The sequence below is a fragment of the Denticeps clupeoides genome, chromosome 1 (assembly GCF_900700375.1).
Source record: "Denticeps clupeoides chromosome 1, fDenClu1.1, whole genome shotgun sequence".
Classification (NCBI taxonomy): Eukaryota; Metazoa; Chordata; class Actinopteri; order Clupeiformes; family Denticipitidae; genus Denticeps; species Denticeps clupeoides.
The window spans coordinates 5,315,871-5,334,837 of NC_041707.1; the positions used below are offsets into that span (position 1 = coordinate 5,315,871).

At 41.0% G+C, this 18,967-nt stretch overlaps 3 protein-coding genes and 1 long non-coding RNA gene across 5 annotated transcripts in view; 3 read left to right on the top strand and 1 right to left on the bottom strand.

Annotated features, from left to right (window-relative positions):
* Nucleotides 1-7,402, top strand: part of LOC114785627 (uncharacterized) — a 19,287-nt gene extending 11,885 nt beyond the window's left edge. The window contains exons 2-3 of the long non-coding RNA XR_003749087.1: nucleotides 6,668-6,750; nucleotides 6,866-7,402. This is a non-coding gene — a long non-coding RNA (uncharacterized LOC114785627). The remainder of the gene's footprint in view (nucleotides 1-6,667; nucleotides 6,751-6,865) is intronic.
* alkbh1 (alkB homolog 1, histone H2A dioxygenase) lies at nucleotides 3,927-9,948 on the bottom strand. The gene is made up of 6 exons (XM_028972046.1): nucleotides 9,805-9,948; nucleotides 6,824-6,932; nucleotides 6,567-6,729; nucleotides 6,174-6,264; nucleotides 4,579-4,772; nucleotides 3,927-4,477 (listed from the first exon to the last, which is right to left on the bottom strand). Exons 1-6 carry the CDS (start codon nucleotides 9,940-9,942, stop codon nucleotides 4,030-4,032), a joined length of 1,143 nt encoding a protein of 380 aa, XP_028827879.1. The 5' UTR covers nucleotides 9,943-9,948; the 3' UTR covers nucleotides 3,927-4,029.
* Nucleotides 9,949-10,116: 168 nt separating this feature from the next.
* On the top strand, nucleotides 10,117-11,350 carry slirp (SRA stem-loop interacting RNA binding protein). Its single transcript, XM_028992029.1, has 4 exons — nucleotides 10,117-10,215; nucleotides 10,428-10,486; nucleotides 10,568-10,675; nucleotides 11,196-11,350. The coding sequence occupies exons 1-4, from the start codon at nucleotides 10,149-10,151 to the stop codon at nucleotides 11,262-11,264; spliced, it is 303 nt and encodes a 100-aa protein (XP_028847862.1). The 5' UTR covers nucleotides 10,117-10,148; the 3' UTR covers nucleotides 11,265-11,350.
* A 2,991-nt stretch (nucleotides 11,351-14,341) lies between these two features.
* Nucleotides 14,342-18,967, top strand: part of adck1 (aarF domain containing kinase 1) — a 101,942-nt gene continuing 97,316 nt past the window's right edge. For both annotated transcript variants that reach the window (XM_028999085.1, XM_028999093.1), the window contains exons 1-3: nucleotides 14,342-14,423; nucleotides 15,057-15,204; nucleotides 15,288-15,371. In XM_028999085.1, the coding sequence (XP_028854918.1) occupies nucleotides 15,070-15,204; nucleotides 15,288-15,371 (219 nt within the window). In that variant the 5' untranslated portion in view covers nucleotides 14,342-14,423; nucleotides 15,057-15,069. The remainder of the gene's footprint in view (nucleotides 14,424-15,056; nucleotides 15,205-15,287; nucleotides 15,372-18,967) is intronic.

Here is an 18,967-nt window from a genome sequence, read left to right on the forward strand (position 1 = left end):
CGCCTCTTTTTACCTTCATGGCTGCTTTGTTCACTATTGTCATCAAAAGCTGCTTGATGAGATGCTCATTAACACGAGTGAATGATAAGAAAAAGTGTTCGGCATAAACCTTCAGGACTGTTGGAATGTTCCTCCTGACACAACCCTCCCCATTTACCCGGAGCTGGGACCAGGGTTATCAAGCATCTGTGGGATGTCCTGGGAAAAAAAAAGTCTGATCCATGATCCATAACAGCTTAAAAGACTTCTGCTGATGACGACTAGTTGCCAGATACCATGCATTTGTTCATGCCATGCTATGGAGATTCTTAATTCTAAACCAGAATATGGTGATACCATGGATCATGGAACTGGGTAAAAATCAGAGCAATAAGGTTGATTTAGCCAAAAAATATATGATTTTAGTATGAGCATCTGAATGACCTATTACAGGACTTTGTAACAGGGGACACTGTAATAGAAATGTAAAAAAAAAAAAAATACAAGACATTTACAAATCTGAAAAGCTTTTCAGAACTAATCTACAATGTTCCCTGGATCACTCACTTGACCAATTGACAATTTGACACGTGGTACTGAGCAGTGGTGGTTTGGCAGGTAAGGAAGCAATATTCTGAACAGCCAAGGTGCCACTGAGGTCCCACTGAGCAAAGCATCGTCCGCACACATTGGTTGGTTACGTTAACAAATTGCTCGCATGCTATTTTAAATATTTGCATACACTGCATATTTATTAAGATGAGTAAAAATAGTTTGGGCTTTGTGACTTCTGACATTCTGCCATCCTTTTGATACCAAGGTACTGTGTGGACCCTCCTGGGCACCCACACCCCAAGTCACCCCATCCAAAGCTCTGCCACTGGGGACTCCTAGGAGGGAAGCCCTACAGAGGCACCGCTGCTCTAATGTACTTATCTCTCAAGACTCGCAGGCAGAGCGGCAGCGGCTCAGACTAAAACCCCTGTGCTTTCCCAGACACAAAGCGGGGCTGGCTGGGCTTCGGGCGGTGGTTGTTGGAGAGAAGATTCCTCACTTTTTATTTCAAAAGGAGCATCTGTGTGAGCAGCTGAGATAAACGGCAGCACGCGCTGCCAGGTTGCACACGTGCAATCAGCAGTCGGCTGCAGGTCAATGGCTTATGTTGGATTAATAGAAGACATGAAGGGGTAAACGCGCAGACCCGAATATTCATGGGTGCCGGTGGCGGTCGGGAGAGGGGAACCTTGGGATTGGGATTGAGTGCGTTTTTCGGGACACTAGGGGGAGTGTTTCATCCAGAGAACCAGGCATTAGCAGACATGGCTGGACTCCCCTTATCCACTGTCCTGCGCTTCAATGTGACTGCAGCAGTAATTATTGGTAATGGCAGTGATTATAAAAATGACACAGTAAATGCAATTTTGTCCCAATTTACAAGGTTAATGTCTCCTTATTATACCCCCCCAAGGAAAAAAAAGAAAAGAAAAAAAAAAAAAAGAGGGCTTTTGAAGGGACACGACGCCATCTTACCTCCACAGGTCACCAACATGGACACTGTTCCTTGGGTGTTTGGACTGTGGCCCTAACCCACGGTAGCCAACGACAGCATATTTCGGTGCAGGGCACGTACGGCCTGCGCGATAAAGTGCCCGGCGATGAGGGAAAGGAGGGAGGTGCCCTCATGCAAATGGCGCAGACTAGGAGCTGTAAAGATGATTAATGGATGTGGGTGATTTCTGCTAAATATGCCACTCTTAGATGTTGGCGAGTGGCTATTTTAAAGTCTGTTTCTGACTCCAAATGTGCCTAAAATAAAGAAATAATACGGGATGCAACTGAAATAATTACAAAGCTGAAAATTATACATTTTCAAATAATACTTTGCAATACTGGGGCGGTGGTGGCCTAGCGGTTAAGGAAGCGGCCCCGTAATCAGAAGGTTGCTGGTTCAAATCCTGATCCGCCAAGGTGCCATTGAGCAGAGGACAAATTTCACTGTGTGCACCATGTGCTGTGCTGCTGTGTATCACATGTGACAATCACTTCACTTTACCTTACCTATCTACCACGAGCAGGTCTCATAAAACGTGCACATTTTCTAAATACGTCACTGAAGCACTTTTGCCATACCAGTCGTCACGATTATTGTACCCGCAGAGCAACGTGGGCTTTACTGCGAAGAAAGCGTTCTAGAAATATCACTGCTCGGGTGTATATTGTGCGATAATGACTGAAGTAATGGGAGCAGAGAGGCAGAAACACATGGCAGCCGGCAGGAATGAGCCGATAAAGTGGCAGCAGTAACACCGATACGAGCTGCATACGTTGAAATGACAGCGGGCAGTTTTAGAGGGCACTGGTTGCGTCATTGGCGGTGAAATCCGCCGATGACGCAACCAATCAGAGCCTTCCAGGTACAACAGAGCAGGCTTTTGCACATCAGTCCACCCCAAGGTCAGTAACATTTGATGTTACTTTGGGGACAACCCAGGCAACGGAGCAGTGCCTTCATGGCAGTTCTTCAACCAGATTTCAGCTAACGTGAAAGTATCTACAGTGCAACCGGAAAGTGTTCACAGCACATCCCATTTTCCACACTTTGTTATGGTACAGCCTTATTCCAAAATGGATTTAATTCGTTATTTTTCCCTCTCAGAATTCTAGAATTTTTTCTTAACTCACATTGTCATTATGGGGTGTTGTGTGCAGAACGCCGAGGAAATGCATTTAATCCATTTTGGAATAAAGCTGTAACATAAAAAAAAAAATTTATGCACTATATCTCACAGTGGAATTTCCATTACAAATGCTTTTTCATCATATATAAAACAATCTTTAAAGTAAAATTGCTATATTTAATGGGAACTGTTCTTTAGCACACTGCACAAAAGCTTCTAACAAAACCAATTTATAACTTTTTTTTTCACTCCCAATCATGCCCCAGCAACCATCTCCCGAATAAATTGGAGGTAATTAATCCAGACCTATTCTTTACTCCCAGCATTCTAAGAAGGGGTGCATGGAAGCGTCTGCTCGAATTCGCACTTATAAAGACTGATGGGCAAAAGCGAGACATTTGAGTTTACCTGAGAGTCTCAATCAAAATAGCTTTCTTTTGTAGGAGTAGCTATTGAGGACAAAGCAAATAAACCAAACTTGCAGTGGCATTTGAACTTCCCACTAAACTCCAGTCTAAACTCAAGTTTGAAAATAACATATTTGATGCAGTTCGTCATTACACTATATATATCTGATATTTTAGTTGCTTATTTTAGGCAATAAATCTAAAAATCACCAGGGACTTTCACTGCTGTGCTGTCCAGCAGAAGCAAGGGAGCCCCAGATATTCTCCAGCACAATGGCTCTGTCAACCCGTGTCCCTCGAGGAGCTTGTCATAGACAATCTTTCTCAGGCCCTGACACGTCTGACACCGGTTGACCAGATTAAAAAGATTATACGCCGCCTCCCCGGCCTTTATCTGAAGGTCAGTTCTGTTTAGCGCTGCAGCCCAGGGTGGGCCAACACAATGTCTACTCAACACACACACACACCACAGGAACAGAGAGGAACATGGGAACAGAAGTCGCCTGTCTAAGAAAGACTCGAAGCTGCCTGTGACGAGAGCTCTGAGGCCTAGAGGGACTGATAAACGTCAGAATTGCCGTTATTTTAAGGATCCTTCCGTGACTGGATGGATCAGTTAAAAGCGAGACAAGACTCCTTCACAGCACAATGGAAAAGTCCAGCAAGTGTGCAGGTAGTGTGTAAGACGCTCTCCTATGAACCAGAACAACACAAAGTTGCAGGTTCAAACCCCACTTACTACCATTGTGATCCTGAGCAAGACGGTCTCCAGATGGACTGTCCCTATAACTACTGATCGTAAGTCACTCTGGATAATGACCAAATTACAAAAAGGAATAAAAAGTGAGAGTGGATGATTGAGGAGACTTCAAACCCAAATACTAGTTTAATTGACATATGTACACCTTTTTAAATACATCTCAAATAGTTAGAAATCATTAAAAATCTCAAGACAAACTGAAATGTCAAGTTAAGCTGAGACCACAGCATTCATCGTCCTTCCTCTTTTTGGCTTTGAGGTCTTCTTCCTCCTCCACGTCATCATAGCCATCTTTGAGGTTGATCTCTGACCGTCCGGGGGTCTCTATACTGGGAAAGACCTGACTGACACCCAGGACTTGCCTTACGGTCATGTTGAGCCTAGATGTCTGCAGGTACCTGGAGCACAACTCCCAGTCTTCCTTCAGCACGCTGGTGATGACGCCACCCTCCAGGACATCTTTCTCTGGCTGCTGCGTTAGGCAGGCAGGTAGAGGTGCGCCAGCGGGTGGCGGAACGATGCAGGGTACCGCGTGGTAGAGGAGGCGACTGGACTCTGACATCACCATGATGTCCCCACTGTGCATGAACATGGGCGTGGCTGGGTCCTCCCTCTTGGTACCACCCAGCAGGAATACAGCAGTCTGGCCAAAGCTGTTACCACCGCAAATAGCACCAAAGGAGACCAATGAGTGGTCGTTATAAATTACATCAGTGGACAATTCAATTTTATTTTCATTTTTTTTACACCGGACCTGAAGGACAGGAGCGGCTGCGAGTGATCCAGCTCGGACTCGTCCACGTGGATTCCGAGTGAGGAGTCCGAGCGGTAGTAGTTCAGGATGCCGGCCTCTGCTTTGAAACCAGGGAAACCGCAAGCACTGGCCACCACTGTAGACAAGGACTGGAGGTCTGTTGGGAAGGGGGCGTAGTTGTCTGCAGAATAGGTCTAAACACAAATGAATTGTATAGATAAATAGTTCAGTTGTTCTTGCATAACTCCTGCAGGATATCACCATATCTTTTTACATACAAAAAAAAGTTATAGCCCAGATGTTCAGCATCTTTAATCTCTTAATCAGTTAATATTGAGACTGCAAGGCAAATAAACCAATAAAGAGGTCAAGCAGCAGAGTTACGTGGCACACGTTTCTAGAAAAGTGGCTGGTAAGGTATAAAATAAGGTAAATAAAAGATTTCCATAGGTCAGAAGATCCCAATCTTCGTATACAAATTATATAAACAAATTATTAATAAACAATAAACACACAAAGCTTTCCCATTTTCCCAAACCCCTCTCTTGCAATGAGGCGTAAAGGAACAATCAGCAGATAACCATGCATAACCCACAAAACAATAGAAACAGGGCCCGCCTCCGAATCATCTGAAGGCCACATCTTAAAATGCGCAGATTGCTGTCAGGCATTTGGCTGTGTCAAACCGAGATTGGAGTTAATGAATCCAGCGTGCACCTCCTGGCTGATCTAATAGGACAGAGGACTAAACACTTTTACGTAATTAGCATATAAACGAGACAGGCAGGCGTCAGGCCTGTACAATTAGAGATGAAATGCCTTGAAAGGGCCAAACACCGCTAATAAGGTCCGGCAATGGGTAAACTCCCTCAGAGGAGCAAAAGCCATCAACAGCAATTTTCCTTCAAGTCATTCATTAATGCACTCTGTGCCTCTGACACATCTGACAAGTCTGGCAACAACAGGTATACGTGGAAGTGCAGAAAATGAAATCAATCCTATTCCCCTTGCCTAAGGTCCTGCAGTGGCCAGAAATGGCAATAGGTATTAGGAGTGCTTTGGCCATTTTGGTTCGCTGGAATTTGTCCCCTTATGTAGTCATTAGGGGAAAGGTTACCTCCCGTTTCTCATGCCTTTCCCACCCCTAACCTAAAAAAGGAGCTCCACTGGCTTCATGGCTTCCAATCATGCTAAGCATTGCAGTTGCTCAGTGATTCGATGTAAGAATTAGCACAAATCATTTTTTTTTGTTCAGTCACGTGAGACTGATTTTTTTCTGGAAAAACGCCATCACAACTTCCTGTCTGCGCCCAACATTGTAGCTGATGTCGATTGTGGCATTTCTGCAAATGCCCGGTCACTTCTATAGGCTGCTCTCCACCTCGTCCCGCCTCTCTCCTCCTCATTAGCATTTAAAGACACCGAAATGGCACGTCCTGGGAAAATCTTAATGTGTGACTGGATCAAAGTGGCAGTAATTCTGCACCAAGAGACTTTATTAGGGGACCATTAAGACCTGTATAAAAGCATAAAAATAAAATTAATTCATAGTAGGTTATGTTTTAAATGCCAAGATTTTGGTGGGCATGCTTTACCTTTGTGTTCCAGTTGTAGTGGTACCCCAAAGTCACCCACCGAAGTTTCTCCAGCAGGGTTCTGGGCTCCCTTTTCCCAGAGCTTTTATTCCTGTGAGAGTCAGACAGTGCATATGGATGAGCCAGGGCTATCAGAAAATTTTAATACAAGAGTAATATAAAGTAAAAATGTATTTCACAGACAGTAAGTGGACATTTATAGTTAGTCATTTCATGTTTTAAAAATGATTACTACTCCATACTTTTGCATGTTTGCAAATGTACAGACAAGGCATACAGTAGATTAGGGACCCTAACACGAATCTGGTCTTTGAACATTTTGTTATGGGTGGAAAAATACAGGAGCCACAACATTTGTAATTTACCACCACTCACAGAAAACGCTGTACTTACCTGAGAGTCTGTGCACTTTGCCTCCAAATGTCCTCTGTTTCTGAAGGGGACATGTGCATGTCCAGGTTACACACATTAGGCTTCTGTGGGTATGTTTTCAGACACTGCTTGACCCAGTGTTGCTGCGATCCTGGCAGGAAAGGATTTGCGATAAAGACGAACCCTACATGGGATGGGAAGAAAGGTACCCACATAATTTAATAATATATCCTATGGATTAAATACATTTATGTTCATGTAAATTATGCATGTTCTACCTGAATATCCTTGAAGACCATAGGCTTTCCATTCTTTCACAGGTCGCAGTCCTGCTTTGCAAGCCTCTCCTTCACTCACTGCAGCTGGATCCAATTCGAGAAAAACCACCTGGGCACGAGACAACCAGTGTCATATTGACTATCCAACTAACTGCGCACAATTTTCCAAATTCTTATGTTTTACAAATGATAAATCCACAGGAGAAATTACCATTGCAAAATGTATCATTTTCAAGAGATTTTTGTGTAACATTTAAAATGGCACAAACATTATTCATGAAGACTGTGACTGACTTTTGTTTGCAGAAAATAGAACAAGAAAAATACCAAATTACAAAATACAAAGTGACAAATGACAGCGCTATACACATATATGCAAGAATAAATAACTCAGTTAAGTTTTATATCGTGGCCAAAAGTTTAGAATGACACAAATACAGGTTCTCACAAGGTTTGCTGCCTCAGTGTTTATAGATAATTTTGTTATAGATAGTTTCTGTATTGAAGTATAGTTACAAACATTTTATGACTTTCAAAGGCTTTTATTGACAATTAAATCAAGTTTATGCAAATAGTGAATATTTGCAGTGTTGGCCCTTTTTTTCCCCCAAGACCTCTGCAATTCGCCCTGACATGCTGTCAATCAACTTCTGGGCCAAATCCTGACTGATGGCGACCCATTCCTTCATATACAGTGCTTGGAGTTTGTCCAAATTTGTGGATTTTTGTTTGTCCACCCGCCTCTTGAGGATTGACCACAAATTCTTCATTGGATTCAAGTCCGGGGAGTTTCCTGGACATGGACCCAAAATTTCAATGTTTTGTTCCATGAGCCACTTAGTTATCACTTTGGCCTGATTATTCAATAAAAGATTGATTTAGGTGCAATCTTAGTAGCAGCAATGTCCTTGCTTAACAGAGAAAGAACAACGATTTCAAGAATCACCCTCCTAAAGCATCCGGTCTGCTATTATAACTAAGTCAGCGTGACAGAATGATCTCCAGCCTTGAGCTCGTCAACACTCATTTTTGTTAATGAGAGGATCACTAAAATGATCTCAGCAGGTCATTTTGTCTCAGGGCTAAAATGCTGTGGAAGTGTTTGGTGGGATTAAATTCATTTTCATGGCAAAGAGGGACTTCACAATTCATCTGATCATTCTTCAAAACCAAGATCGTCCCAGCGCCAAGGAAGTCGACTGTGTCCTTCCTCAATGATTACGGGCCCATAGCACTCACACCAATCATTATGAAGTGCTTTGAGAGGCTGGTACTGAAACACTTCACCACCTCCACCACTAAGGGATTTCTTAGTGGTGGAGGTGGTGAAGTGTCTCAGTACCAGCAACATCTGCACTTTCTGAGGAAGTAGAAAAACTCCCCTCTCCCATCCTCCCATCATTCCATTGAGAGTGTTCTCTGTTGCTATCACTGTCTGGTACGGGAACTGCACTGCTGCTGAACAGAAGGTCCTGCAGTGGATGGTGAAGCCAGCAGAGCGCAGCATCGGGATTTCACTTCCACCCATCTCCCAGCTCTACAAGAAACACCTCATCCGTCGTGCTCGGAACATCATAAAGGACCCACACCACCCCTTACATGCCCTGTTCTCCCTCCTACTGTCTGGCAGATGGTTCCGCAGGATCAGGACGGTAACTGCCAGACACTGCAAGAGCTTCTTCACCCATGCAGTCAGAGCTGCACTACCATCACCAAAACACTGTTAAACCCAACAATCAATACACTTCCAGCCTTATACACCTCCTAACATCCTACCCATTTCAGCTGATTTTGCATGTTTGAAATATCCAACATATCCACCTACAAATATAGCATCCTACATAGTGTTGTCCAGTTTGTCCTTGCTCAGTGTACAGAAGAGTTTTACTTTTCTTTTATAGCCTGTAATGTATTTAAGTTTTAGTTAGTATAGTTTAATGTGTGTATATACATATATATTTTTCTTTCTTTTGCACTATTGCACTATGGGGGCCTGTGTGAAACATTGTTTCTAACACCGTATACTGTGTATACTGTTGTACTGCCAATAAACCAATCTTGAAAGAGAAAATGAAGTGATTGTCACTGTAATACACTGCAGCACAGCACACACAACAAAATGTGTCCTCATGACAAGCGCCCAGGGAGCGGGTTGTGGGGATGGTGCTTTGCTCAGTGGCATCTTGGTGGATCGGGATTCAAACCAGCAACCTTCTGATTACCTGTTCCGACTGCTGCCATCAGGAAAGAGATTCAGGCGCATTAAAACCAGGACAAACAGTCTAAACAGCAGCTTCTACCCTGCCGCCATCAGGGTACTAAAAGACATTTGATCCATCTTTCCACCTCCAACTCAATTTCATGTGCAATAAGGTTTCACCCTTTTAATGTAAATTTTATATCTTGTATTATATATAGTATATGTCTTCTTTTTAAGGTAGTATTTATGATCTTTCTCCGGCTCAGGGACTGCACCTACTTTCGTCGTACTTGTTACAACGGCAATAAAGATATTCTGATTCTGATGTGACTTGTCACCCCCACCCCCTAGGAAAGGCACAGCTTCTGTTCTGACACCTGTGTATATTGCAGTTCTTGACAAATCTATACAGAATGCCACTGTATATAGACTTACCCCGTCTATAGTTTTTCTAAATAAATGTGTCATTATTTCACTTATCATACAGTCTGGTTGTGTAAAACAATAATGTGAACGAATACTTAATTCTCCTTTAAACGTTCATACTAATCATATCAATACACAACAAATGCACCCCAGCTAACGGTGACATTGACATTATTTTACATTGACATTATTGACATTATTTACATAGACATTGACACGGTGACGTGATATGGCATATCTTAAACGTCTTTTAAATGTGTTTGTCAAACAGGACGACTGCTTGTCGTGAAAAGCAACGTATTGTCTAGCACAGCGCTTACAACGCATGTTTATATGCTCAGCATTAGCGACTCACCCTTTCATTTTTCACGTTTGTGGAAAAGTCAACAACATCTCTGAAATCCGGCGGAGGACACCGTCGCTTGTAGAACTTGAACAGCCTCCGAATCGCGTCTTCCCCGTGCTCCAGCACGGAGGCTGCCATTTTCGCCATGGCTGTGCTGACCTTTGAACTCGACATCAAAAATATATATTTTAACCATTAACCTCTATACAGAAACTAAAAATATGTTGTTTATAGCTCAAAAAAATGAATAAATTAAGAAAATATTTGCGTATTTTTGCTTAAGAAATCTAGTTTCAAACGTCTCAAAGCCACGTGATTCGTGTCAAAGGTCATTAGTTGCACACGGATGAGACATGGCGGCTTCCAGTAAGAAGGTGTTCGAAGTGTTCGTGTCCAAAATACCATGGACAGTGGCGAGCAGTGAGTAAACGTGGAATCCAGCTATTACTGCTACGTTTCGTTGTTTCGCTTTATGAAGATACTGCGCTCAGAAATGCAGTGTTTAGCTTTGAATATCTGTGTCTGACTGCTGCTAACGTTTAGCTTAGCATGCTATAGCTATATATTCAGTGTTGGTAGAAGTGTCATCAAGGTTGAAGATGAATTACATTTTTATACGTGTTCGTTTACAGAGGAGATGAAGGAGTATTTCGGACAGTTTGGACAAATTAAGAAATGTCTCTTGCCCTTTGTAAGTATTCCTTATTCATTCATTAATATTTGTTTTGTGGTAAGTGTTCATTTATCTCACTCATAGTTGCTTCTCTCCTAGGACAAGGAAACCGGTTTCCATCGAGGTTTTTGTTGGATTGGGTACTCTACTGATGAGGGCCTTCAAAATGCACTTCAGAAGGATCCACATATTATCGAAGGCTCCAGGGTACAGTTACCCCTGCATGATCATAGTACTACAGAACTTAGTGGGGTGTTGTGGTCTTATATCAGCATACCTAACGACCTTTATTTAGGGTACCTCGTGTGCATGATCATAGTACTACTGTACTGAGTGAGGTGTAGTTTTATTATATCAGCGTGTCTAACGAGGAAAGGTATCTTTCAAAGGTCAGTTTGGTGGTAAGAGTATTCTGCCGTGTAAAATGGTGCTTATTTTTTTTGTAGAATGGGGGTTCCATCCCTATGTTTTTTCACACGTCAGATCTTTTCAAAGTAAAGTCTGTTAGGATTTAATAAAGCACTTAAGCAAGTATGAGGATTTATGCAGAAACATTAGAAAAGTATGCATGCGGTGAATATCTGTCTTCTCTGTTGCTGTTCTTTTTGATCCCTTCGGTCATCATGCAGGGTTAATATGACTACAGTAATCTAAATGGTTTGCAGTAGTAAAAAATAATACTTTTTATTTGCTCGAAAATGTAGCAAATTGTTTCTCTCTCTTCCAGATTCAGGTGCAAAGGAACCGAAAAGCCTTTTTGGGAAGGAAAGCAACTAAAGAGGAGGATGACAGCTAAACAGATAGTGGCTTTAGACATTATAGATTTTTATTTGATGTATTTATGGTTTGTAATACAGAATAAGTAAACATTTTGTTTTTTTTTTTCCTTGTTTCTTTCTTTTCTTTTCTTAGAGAACAATCACAATAAAACATTAGCATAATATTTTATTACTTAACTCTGCTCTACATGGATGATCTCTTACAAGCAAAATAAATATTGTGTTGCTGCTCAGAGAACAATAGAATTTACAATAGTAAATTCATTTTGGCTTGTTTTTTGTTATTAATAAAATTGTGTGCACCTTACATAAACTGTGGTTTTGTATTGTTGCACAGACAGTACAGTTTATTTTTAATACATTTCATCTGCTGTGACTCAGAATCTAGTCAGACTAGACATTATGAATGGCATCCGCTTTAGTTGGTCATTCTGTTAAAAATACATGACATTAAAAATGCATTCTTTTAACTATAACCATGTGACATAAAAATGTATACTCTTTAAATAATACACTCAAGTGTTTCACATTAACACTATACAGAAAGGAAAATATGAGAACATGCGAAAGTTACAAATGAGAGCTCATCAGTGCTTTGTACTTGCTCAAAGGGAGTATTTGTCTAGTTCAGCTTTAAAAGAATCCAGGGAAAAAAGGAATTTTAGCCGGCAATAAATATTTGGGAAACCATTCTTTGCTCTTAGAAACATGCTGTTGGCCTGTGGCTACTGGATCTGAACCTATGTTTTAAAGTTTTTGAATCAAAACCAACTAGACATGTTAGAATATTGTATACCTCTATGATGTTATCTGTTCATCTAACCTCTGCCTGGAGGTCATTCCCTTAATGTAAGGAATGTTTTTTGTAGCCCATTGTTGAACTCATTTATAGAGCAGCAACATCCTGCTTTTGGCAAGGTAACCAAATCTGGGGTTTTACCAGGTCATTATATGATCTTAGCATTATGCCCTTTGATTTAAACTCCATGTACTTATAGATGTAGTGTTGTATACTTGTCTTAACTTCAGATTTTGTCTGCCAGTTATCAGCCCTACGTTGAGACCCTGCTGACCCAATATCAGCAACACCACCAACCTTAGTGTCACCAGCAAATGTAACCAATTTGCTGCATGCATGAATAATTAAAAAATGGTCTTAGAACTGAACCCTGTGGGACCACGCAATAGAGACAGGACCATTGTGACAATGTGCCTGTAATATCCACCTGCTGCTTTCTGTCTGTTAACCAGTGTTTGATGCAGTCTGCTACTGTTGGTACAATGTCCACTTCTTTGATCTTAAGCAGGAAAAGTTTGTATCGGACTACATCAGAGGCCTTCTGCTGCTGAGGCTTGTTGCATGTTGTGTTGTCTTCATATACTTGAAGATCATTTTAGATGGGTCTCATTTCACTTATGCATACTTCCTATTATTTGATACCCTCTTAAAGACCACCATTAATTCTACCCTTGGACTAATTTGTTTCTATGCCGCTGAGCTCATCTAGCTGTTACGGTCCTGGGCATTGGAGATGCTCCGGTCATGTTCTCCTTCTCTCCTCCTGTCATGTCGGATCTCGTCACGCTCCCTCACCTCTCTGTCCTCTGCACCTGAGAAGGCGGGAGCCTAATCGCCCGGGAGATCTGTGTCAGCACACATCTGTTGTCTCCTGGTTTTTTTTTTCTCACTGCTTCATCAATGTGACACAAATGTCCATGGGCTTTTAATTCATGAGTTCTTCTGCATACAATTTTGTGACCAGCTACAAAGCAGAACTGCCAAGTTAAATTGGATAATATCTGTCAGTCCTCTCCATGCTTTAATCTAAGGTAATCGATTTCTTAAGTGTTAAATGTGTGTCTCTTTCGTCCTGTTTATAATACTATGAAAATATTACTATTTTAAAACATCATTTTTAAAGATGCAGAGCAAATTATTTTTCAGGTTTTTGCATTTTTTAAAAAGTATATAAATCAGTAAATCCATGCATCCATTTGCAACTCACAGCCACGAGTAAAACAGAGTCAACAAAGCTTTCCCTGGCACTCATTTGTGAAGCATGTAGGCATTAGCAAGTCTTTAGTTGTTTTCCCTCCTCTTTTGTTTTCATCCATTCTGAGAGAAAAAATGCTTGCAGCATTGTTCCTCCTATCAAAGCACCTTGCTTTTGCCTCAGCAAACCGAGAAAACTTAAAAGCTTTTGTTCACACTCCAGCGGGATCAGAGGGAAAAATTTGCATCTACTCCACCCGCCGGTTACTTCTGACACTCGGCTGTCAATCAGAGGCAAGTTTGGGTAGAGTAGGGAGGCACCAAGTGTGTTCATGCTGAGCGCGCACTTGCTTATCAGCCACTTCTACAGGCTTCTGGGTCTCAGTGAGACCTACTTAGCAGTGCACACAGCATCATCTTTTAATTAGAGGTGAATGCAAAGTCTGGGAATTACTTGCAGATAATTATAAGCTGATCATAAACGGCACTATCAACAGGGAGGGCTACAGTGAAATAATTATATAGTATAGAATAAAATTAATTACATAGTCTCCATTTTATTCTGATTGGCCTTTATTCTTGCCTTAAAATTACTGCGGAACTGACAACGGTACAGAGTGTTGACTGCAGGCTGGGGCATGTTCGAGAACCTCAGCGTGTGCTCGGAATGCGCCAATCCCGCCATGTTCTAATGTTGTGACGTGTTGAAAAATAAGCAGCCTGGATAAGAGGACGTACTAATAAATGATGGGAATTCTCGAGGGAGACATCAGTTATGTTAAGTTTAGGAACGACGCCGGGCTTTTTTTTTAGCGCTTTGAGGTGCGGATTGCTTGAACATGACCGGCGCTCAGCGCGTGTACAGCAGTGAAGCCCGCTGGTGCTTGTAGTACTGACTAAAAATTATTTACAAAAATTTAAGGTATTTGTAAAATACTTTACCTTTGTTTGAATTTGATTTTTTAAAAGTCAAGTCTCCTCCATGTTACGGAAGTTACCGACTTTGCATCTTTTATTTTGGGGGTTTAAACTGTCTATGGGTTGTTTTTATTATACTACATCAACCAGAATCCATTGCGCACAGCGCGTTTGAAAGCATAAGGGCACGAGTTGAGAGGTCGCCAGAAACCGGTGTACTGAATGACAGCTTGTGCAGCTGCCTTGATGAAGCTACGAAATACAAGTAAAGCGTTTTTACTTCATAATATCTAACACGACACATTTCTGGATTAAATTGATGTTTTCATTTTGTGCGTTCTGCATTATGTTTTTTCTTGCATTATGTTTTCCACTTGCTAGCTCAATGAGCTAGTTGCATAACCCTCAGCTGAGTAATTGTGACCGTTATGCTTTCTTTTAGCTTTATTCTGACTTTATTAGCGACATTATCTTATTTATGACCTATTTTTGTGTTTATTCTTAGTCGTCTTACATAAAGCAGCTCTCATCAAATATATGGGACTTTAATAGACAAATTAGGCAAAACTTTATACCATCATAAAAGTGTGTTTGGCACAAACAAAAGTAATAAGAAATCGGCCGTACTAAAATGCAATAACCTTGTGTAGTATTATTTTATTAACTAGTTACAACTGAGGATGCAATAATAATGTCATACCATGAGAAATATTCAATGAATATTTAGTACAATGTGACCTCTGAAAAAAATTTAATTGTGTTTTTGGGAAGAATGATGCTGCTTTATTCTATGATTATAATAATATATTATCACCAAAACTGGGTTGTACAGTGTGCTTGATTTGCGTAATACAGATTCAGATGAAATTCATTTGACACAAACATTTTCTGTTTCCAGCTTAGTGCCCCTGATGGCTCGGCGGCTGTTGAAGTCCCCTGCTGCTGCTGCCGCTGCCGTGCTTGCTTCGTCGGCCTTCTATTTATTCAACAAGCAGTGGGATCCCAACGACCTAAGCATCGTTCGGTTCGGAAGAGCTGCAGCAACGGTAAAGAGGCCACAATGAAATTAAAGCCGCGATGTGACGATGGTTTTTCACGGTTCTGCTGTGCAAAACTTTTGTTGTCCTAGACGGCCGCCATCAGTTATGACTACATCACATCCTTGCAAAATAGACAGTATGGGACTGAAGAATACTGGGCCCTCAAATCTAAAGTAAGTCCATCGTTTCGCCTTTGGTTATTTTTTGTGGTGGGCCGTTATCGGTGTTAACGTGCTGCGTTAACGTGAGACTCTTATCGGGCGATAAAAAAAATATCGCCGTTAATCTATTCACAAAGTTGGGTTGGGAGCTGGGTCTATACTACTCAAGCTATTGTGCCGGAGTTAAATGGTTACACTAGATTTATAAGTATATTTCTTCTTTCTTGTGTCTTTTAGTTTCTTATTTCCTAAAGACTTTTATTTTGTTTTTGAGACCCGGTTCAGGTCTCTTGGACACATGGCGTGAGTTGTGAGAGGTGCGTGGGGTTTGTGTGCAAAAAGTTATTTCTTTCATTTTAATTTATGTACATATTAGGAATATTTTGCATGTGTGTTATTTTATTTTTTTTATGTTCTTTTAATACTGTATATTGTAGAGAGAGGTGCAGAAAGACGCAATGTGTGACGCGATGTTCTGACGTGACCTTGCTTTTTGTTCAGAATACACTTTGCACAGAAAATCTCTTGGGTGTCAGCTCATCATTTGTGGCTCAAGAAACAAAATCAAAAAGTTACACAATGCAGAAGAAGAACCGCTACACTATGATGACTTTCACCTTGATATTATACCTAGCCGAATTGCACTGTAGGGGGCAAGAACGAGTCTTCGAACTGTGAAATTACCACATCAAACGTGACGTGGTAACATGGATGCAGCTATTTAACTGAATAAACAGTTGGTAAACACAAGTACATCTTATTGAACATAATTTATTTTCATCACCAATTATCATAGCAGAATAGCTTTCTCAAACAGTTTGTGATGCATTTTGGAAACAGGAGATGAGCCCCTGGTCTAATGCACCACCTGCCTTGAGAAACCCGTTCTCAAAGACTTACTTTTAGTCATTATTTGGGTAGCACACATATTCTGAAAGCCTTCGTCATAATTCAAATGAGCATTTTGATCTAGAAAACATAGATGAATCTAGATTAATTCCGAGATTACAGTGAGATTAATCTAGATTAAGAAAATTAATCTATGCCCACCTTTAGTTATTTTACAGGATAATGGGTGCCATCTTTCCTATCAGTAAATGGTGCAAAAGTTAAATACATGCAATTATATTTGTATATCATATATCTTTCCAACTTCAATGTAGAGCAAAGTTTGACTTTATGTATTTTGCAGACACTTTAATGTAATCCTACAACATACACAACATACAGCATTTTTATAGTTGAAAATTAGTTGTCAATAGAATAAAAAAAAAGAAGAGTCGCTCATTTTACTAGTAATTAATTGTGATTAACTCCTAAGACCAAGAAACACTGTGAACCACCATGTGTCAAATGGGTGCTGTGCATTTTGCTATTTCTGTCTGATTTCTATTCTACACATCAAAAGAGAAATAAGCATCCAAAGAATCGAGGGTCCAATGTAAACCAGTCCAATTGGTGTAAAGCAGCAGAAGATGGCAATTTTTTATATTTTGTCTGTTCCTTATCTCTTTGTGGAAATGTATCTGCTTTACTTGGAATAATCTGTGTGTTTTTACTTTCCATGAATTTTTAAAAACCGCTGACCTGTGCAGTTCATCTGAATAGTTCTGTATATCCATGCGAGTTGCTTTTAATGTACTTTCACTGTCTGCATGACTAATACTGTACTTTTATTCCTCTACTGTCTTACTGACAGGTTGTTTAATGTTAAAAAGGCTTTTTAAGTTGCATCGTACCCTTACTGATTCTATTCCATAGCTTTGTGAGTCATACACATTTAAAGTGTCCTGTTTTCTGCAATGATATTGAAAAGACCATTAAAAGTCTTCACTACAAAAGCCTTTCTAAAGCTGATCTGATTTCAGGAAGTGCGTTGAACAGATACTCTTTCTCCTCGTGCGATTCATTAAATTGCTTTTACATTTACATTTACAGCATTTATCAGACACCCTTATCCAGGGAACTTACAACCAGTAGTTACAGGGACAGTCCCCATGGAGCAACGTAGGCTTAAGTGTCTTGCTGAGGGACACAATGGTAGTAAGTGGGATTTGAACCTGGGTCTTCTGGTTCATAGGCGAGTGTGTGCTTTTGCACTCGCATCTGAGGATTTTGTTGAAACCAAATACCCTTTAAAAAAAAAACAAAAGCATGCCGTTTAAGTGGCGTTAACTAACGTTAACACATAACACCTTGCTCAATTTGTGTCTATACCTCTAAACTGCCAGCAGATAGTTGCACGACGTCATCGAAATGCATTTTCCAGCCTTCAAACACAGTTTGACCTTAATGTGCACTTAATAATTCACCCTCGTACATCTTCACCCGCTTGCTGAGTGAATTTGTGTTTTACGTGTTCTTTTTTTAATTTAGCCGTCTTTGATGGAGCATGCTAAGCAACATATTTTAGTAATATGCAAATTGTCCATGTGCCACTAATAGCTGGCAAATTGCAGCAAATGCCGAGCAGTATTCCGTCTTGCCACTTTCACTTCGGTTTTAAAAAGGGCAACTTCTAGCTCCAGCAGGTACGCTCAAGCCGACCTGTGCGCTCAAAGGTCAACGTCTCTCACCTGCTCTGATAAAGCCGCGGTGCCGGAGGGGCGCGCTGAACCCTGAAGATCAAGGTTCGACTTGGCTGCTCGGCGTGCTGCGCCCGCTAGCGGGGGATAGGACGCCCCTCTCTCTCCCCACGGGGCTCAGCGGTCAAGGCTGGCTGCCCCCGCTGATTAGAATTAATGCAGGCCCCTGATTTAATATAGAGGAGAGATTTCCCTGGTAATTATTATAAAGCCGTAGAGGTGATCCAGATCAGTTCCCGCCATGACATTTTTTAAGACTGTTATCGTGGTGATTTTTCATTGTCACTCTCTCTCACTCTCATTTTTTTACCTTTGCGGAGGGCAGGAAATGTAAACAAACAGACCGATTACTGCTTTTTGGATGCAGTCCACAGCCAATGAAAAGGTGTAGCTTCTTGGCTTCTCATTTCGCCTTCTAAGTGCACGCTCCACTTATTTGCTTACAGAGGTGGACAGTAACATTTAAGCAAATTTAATTTGTAGCTTTTTTTGCATACCGGTACTTTCCATTTGACCTAATAAAAAAAACAAAAATGTCATAAATCCGGAGATTTCATCACCAAATTCCAGTTTGTTGCTGCAGTAGATAATGACAGTGTATGGGGTGGTAGTAGCCTAGTGGATAACACACTCACCTATGAACCAGAAGCCCACGGGGGACTGTCCCTGTAAAAATCATGAGAAAGGAGAGCTAACCTTTCCCTATATGACGTCGTAAGGAGACAAATTCCAGATCGTCTGTCCGTCTGAGTTGACGCTCTCTGAACGGTGAAACAGAATGGCGAAATAACTTTTTATATCTATCACCATTTCTATCCAGTGCAGGACCATAGACATGCTAGGGGAATTCGTATCAATGTTAAATAATTTCATAATGGTAAAAAAGGGTACCCTTTTTTGCTTCTTCTGAATTGGAAATATAAAGGCAGGGTTTCTACATTTATTGGAGGAATGTTACTACTTTAAGTGGTTGGTTTGTGTACTTCCACTGTTTTGTTATGCTGAAACATGCACAATGGTAAT

Coding starts and splice junctions, on each gene's coding strand:
- alkbh1 (XM_028972046.1), bottom strand. CDS start 9,942: ATGGCGAAAATGGCAGCCTCCGTGCTGGAGCACGGGGAAGACGCGATT. Junction 6,933..9,804: donor CAAACGTGAAAAATGAAAGG/GTGAGTCGCTAA, acceptor TCTCGTGCCCAG/GTGGTTTTTCTCGAATTGGA. Junction 6,265..6,566: donor CAAAGTGCACAGACTCTCAG/GTAAGTACAGCG, acceptor TGACTCTCACAG/GAATAAAAGCTCTGGGAAAA.
- slirp (XM_028992029.1), top strand. CDS start 10,149: ATGGCGGCTTCCAGTAAGAAGGTGTTCGAAGTGTTCGTGTCCAAAATA. Junction 10,487..10,567: donor AGAAATGTCTCTTGCCCTTT/GTAAGTATTCCT, acceptor CTTCTCTCCTAG/GACAAGGAAACCGGTTTCCA. Junction 10,676..11,195: donor ATATTATCGAAGGCTCCAGG/GTACAGTTACCC, acceptor TCTCTCTTCCAG/ATTCAGGTGCAAAGGAACCG.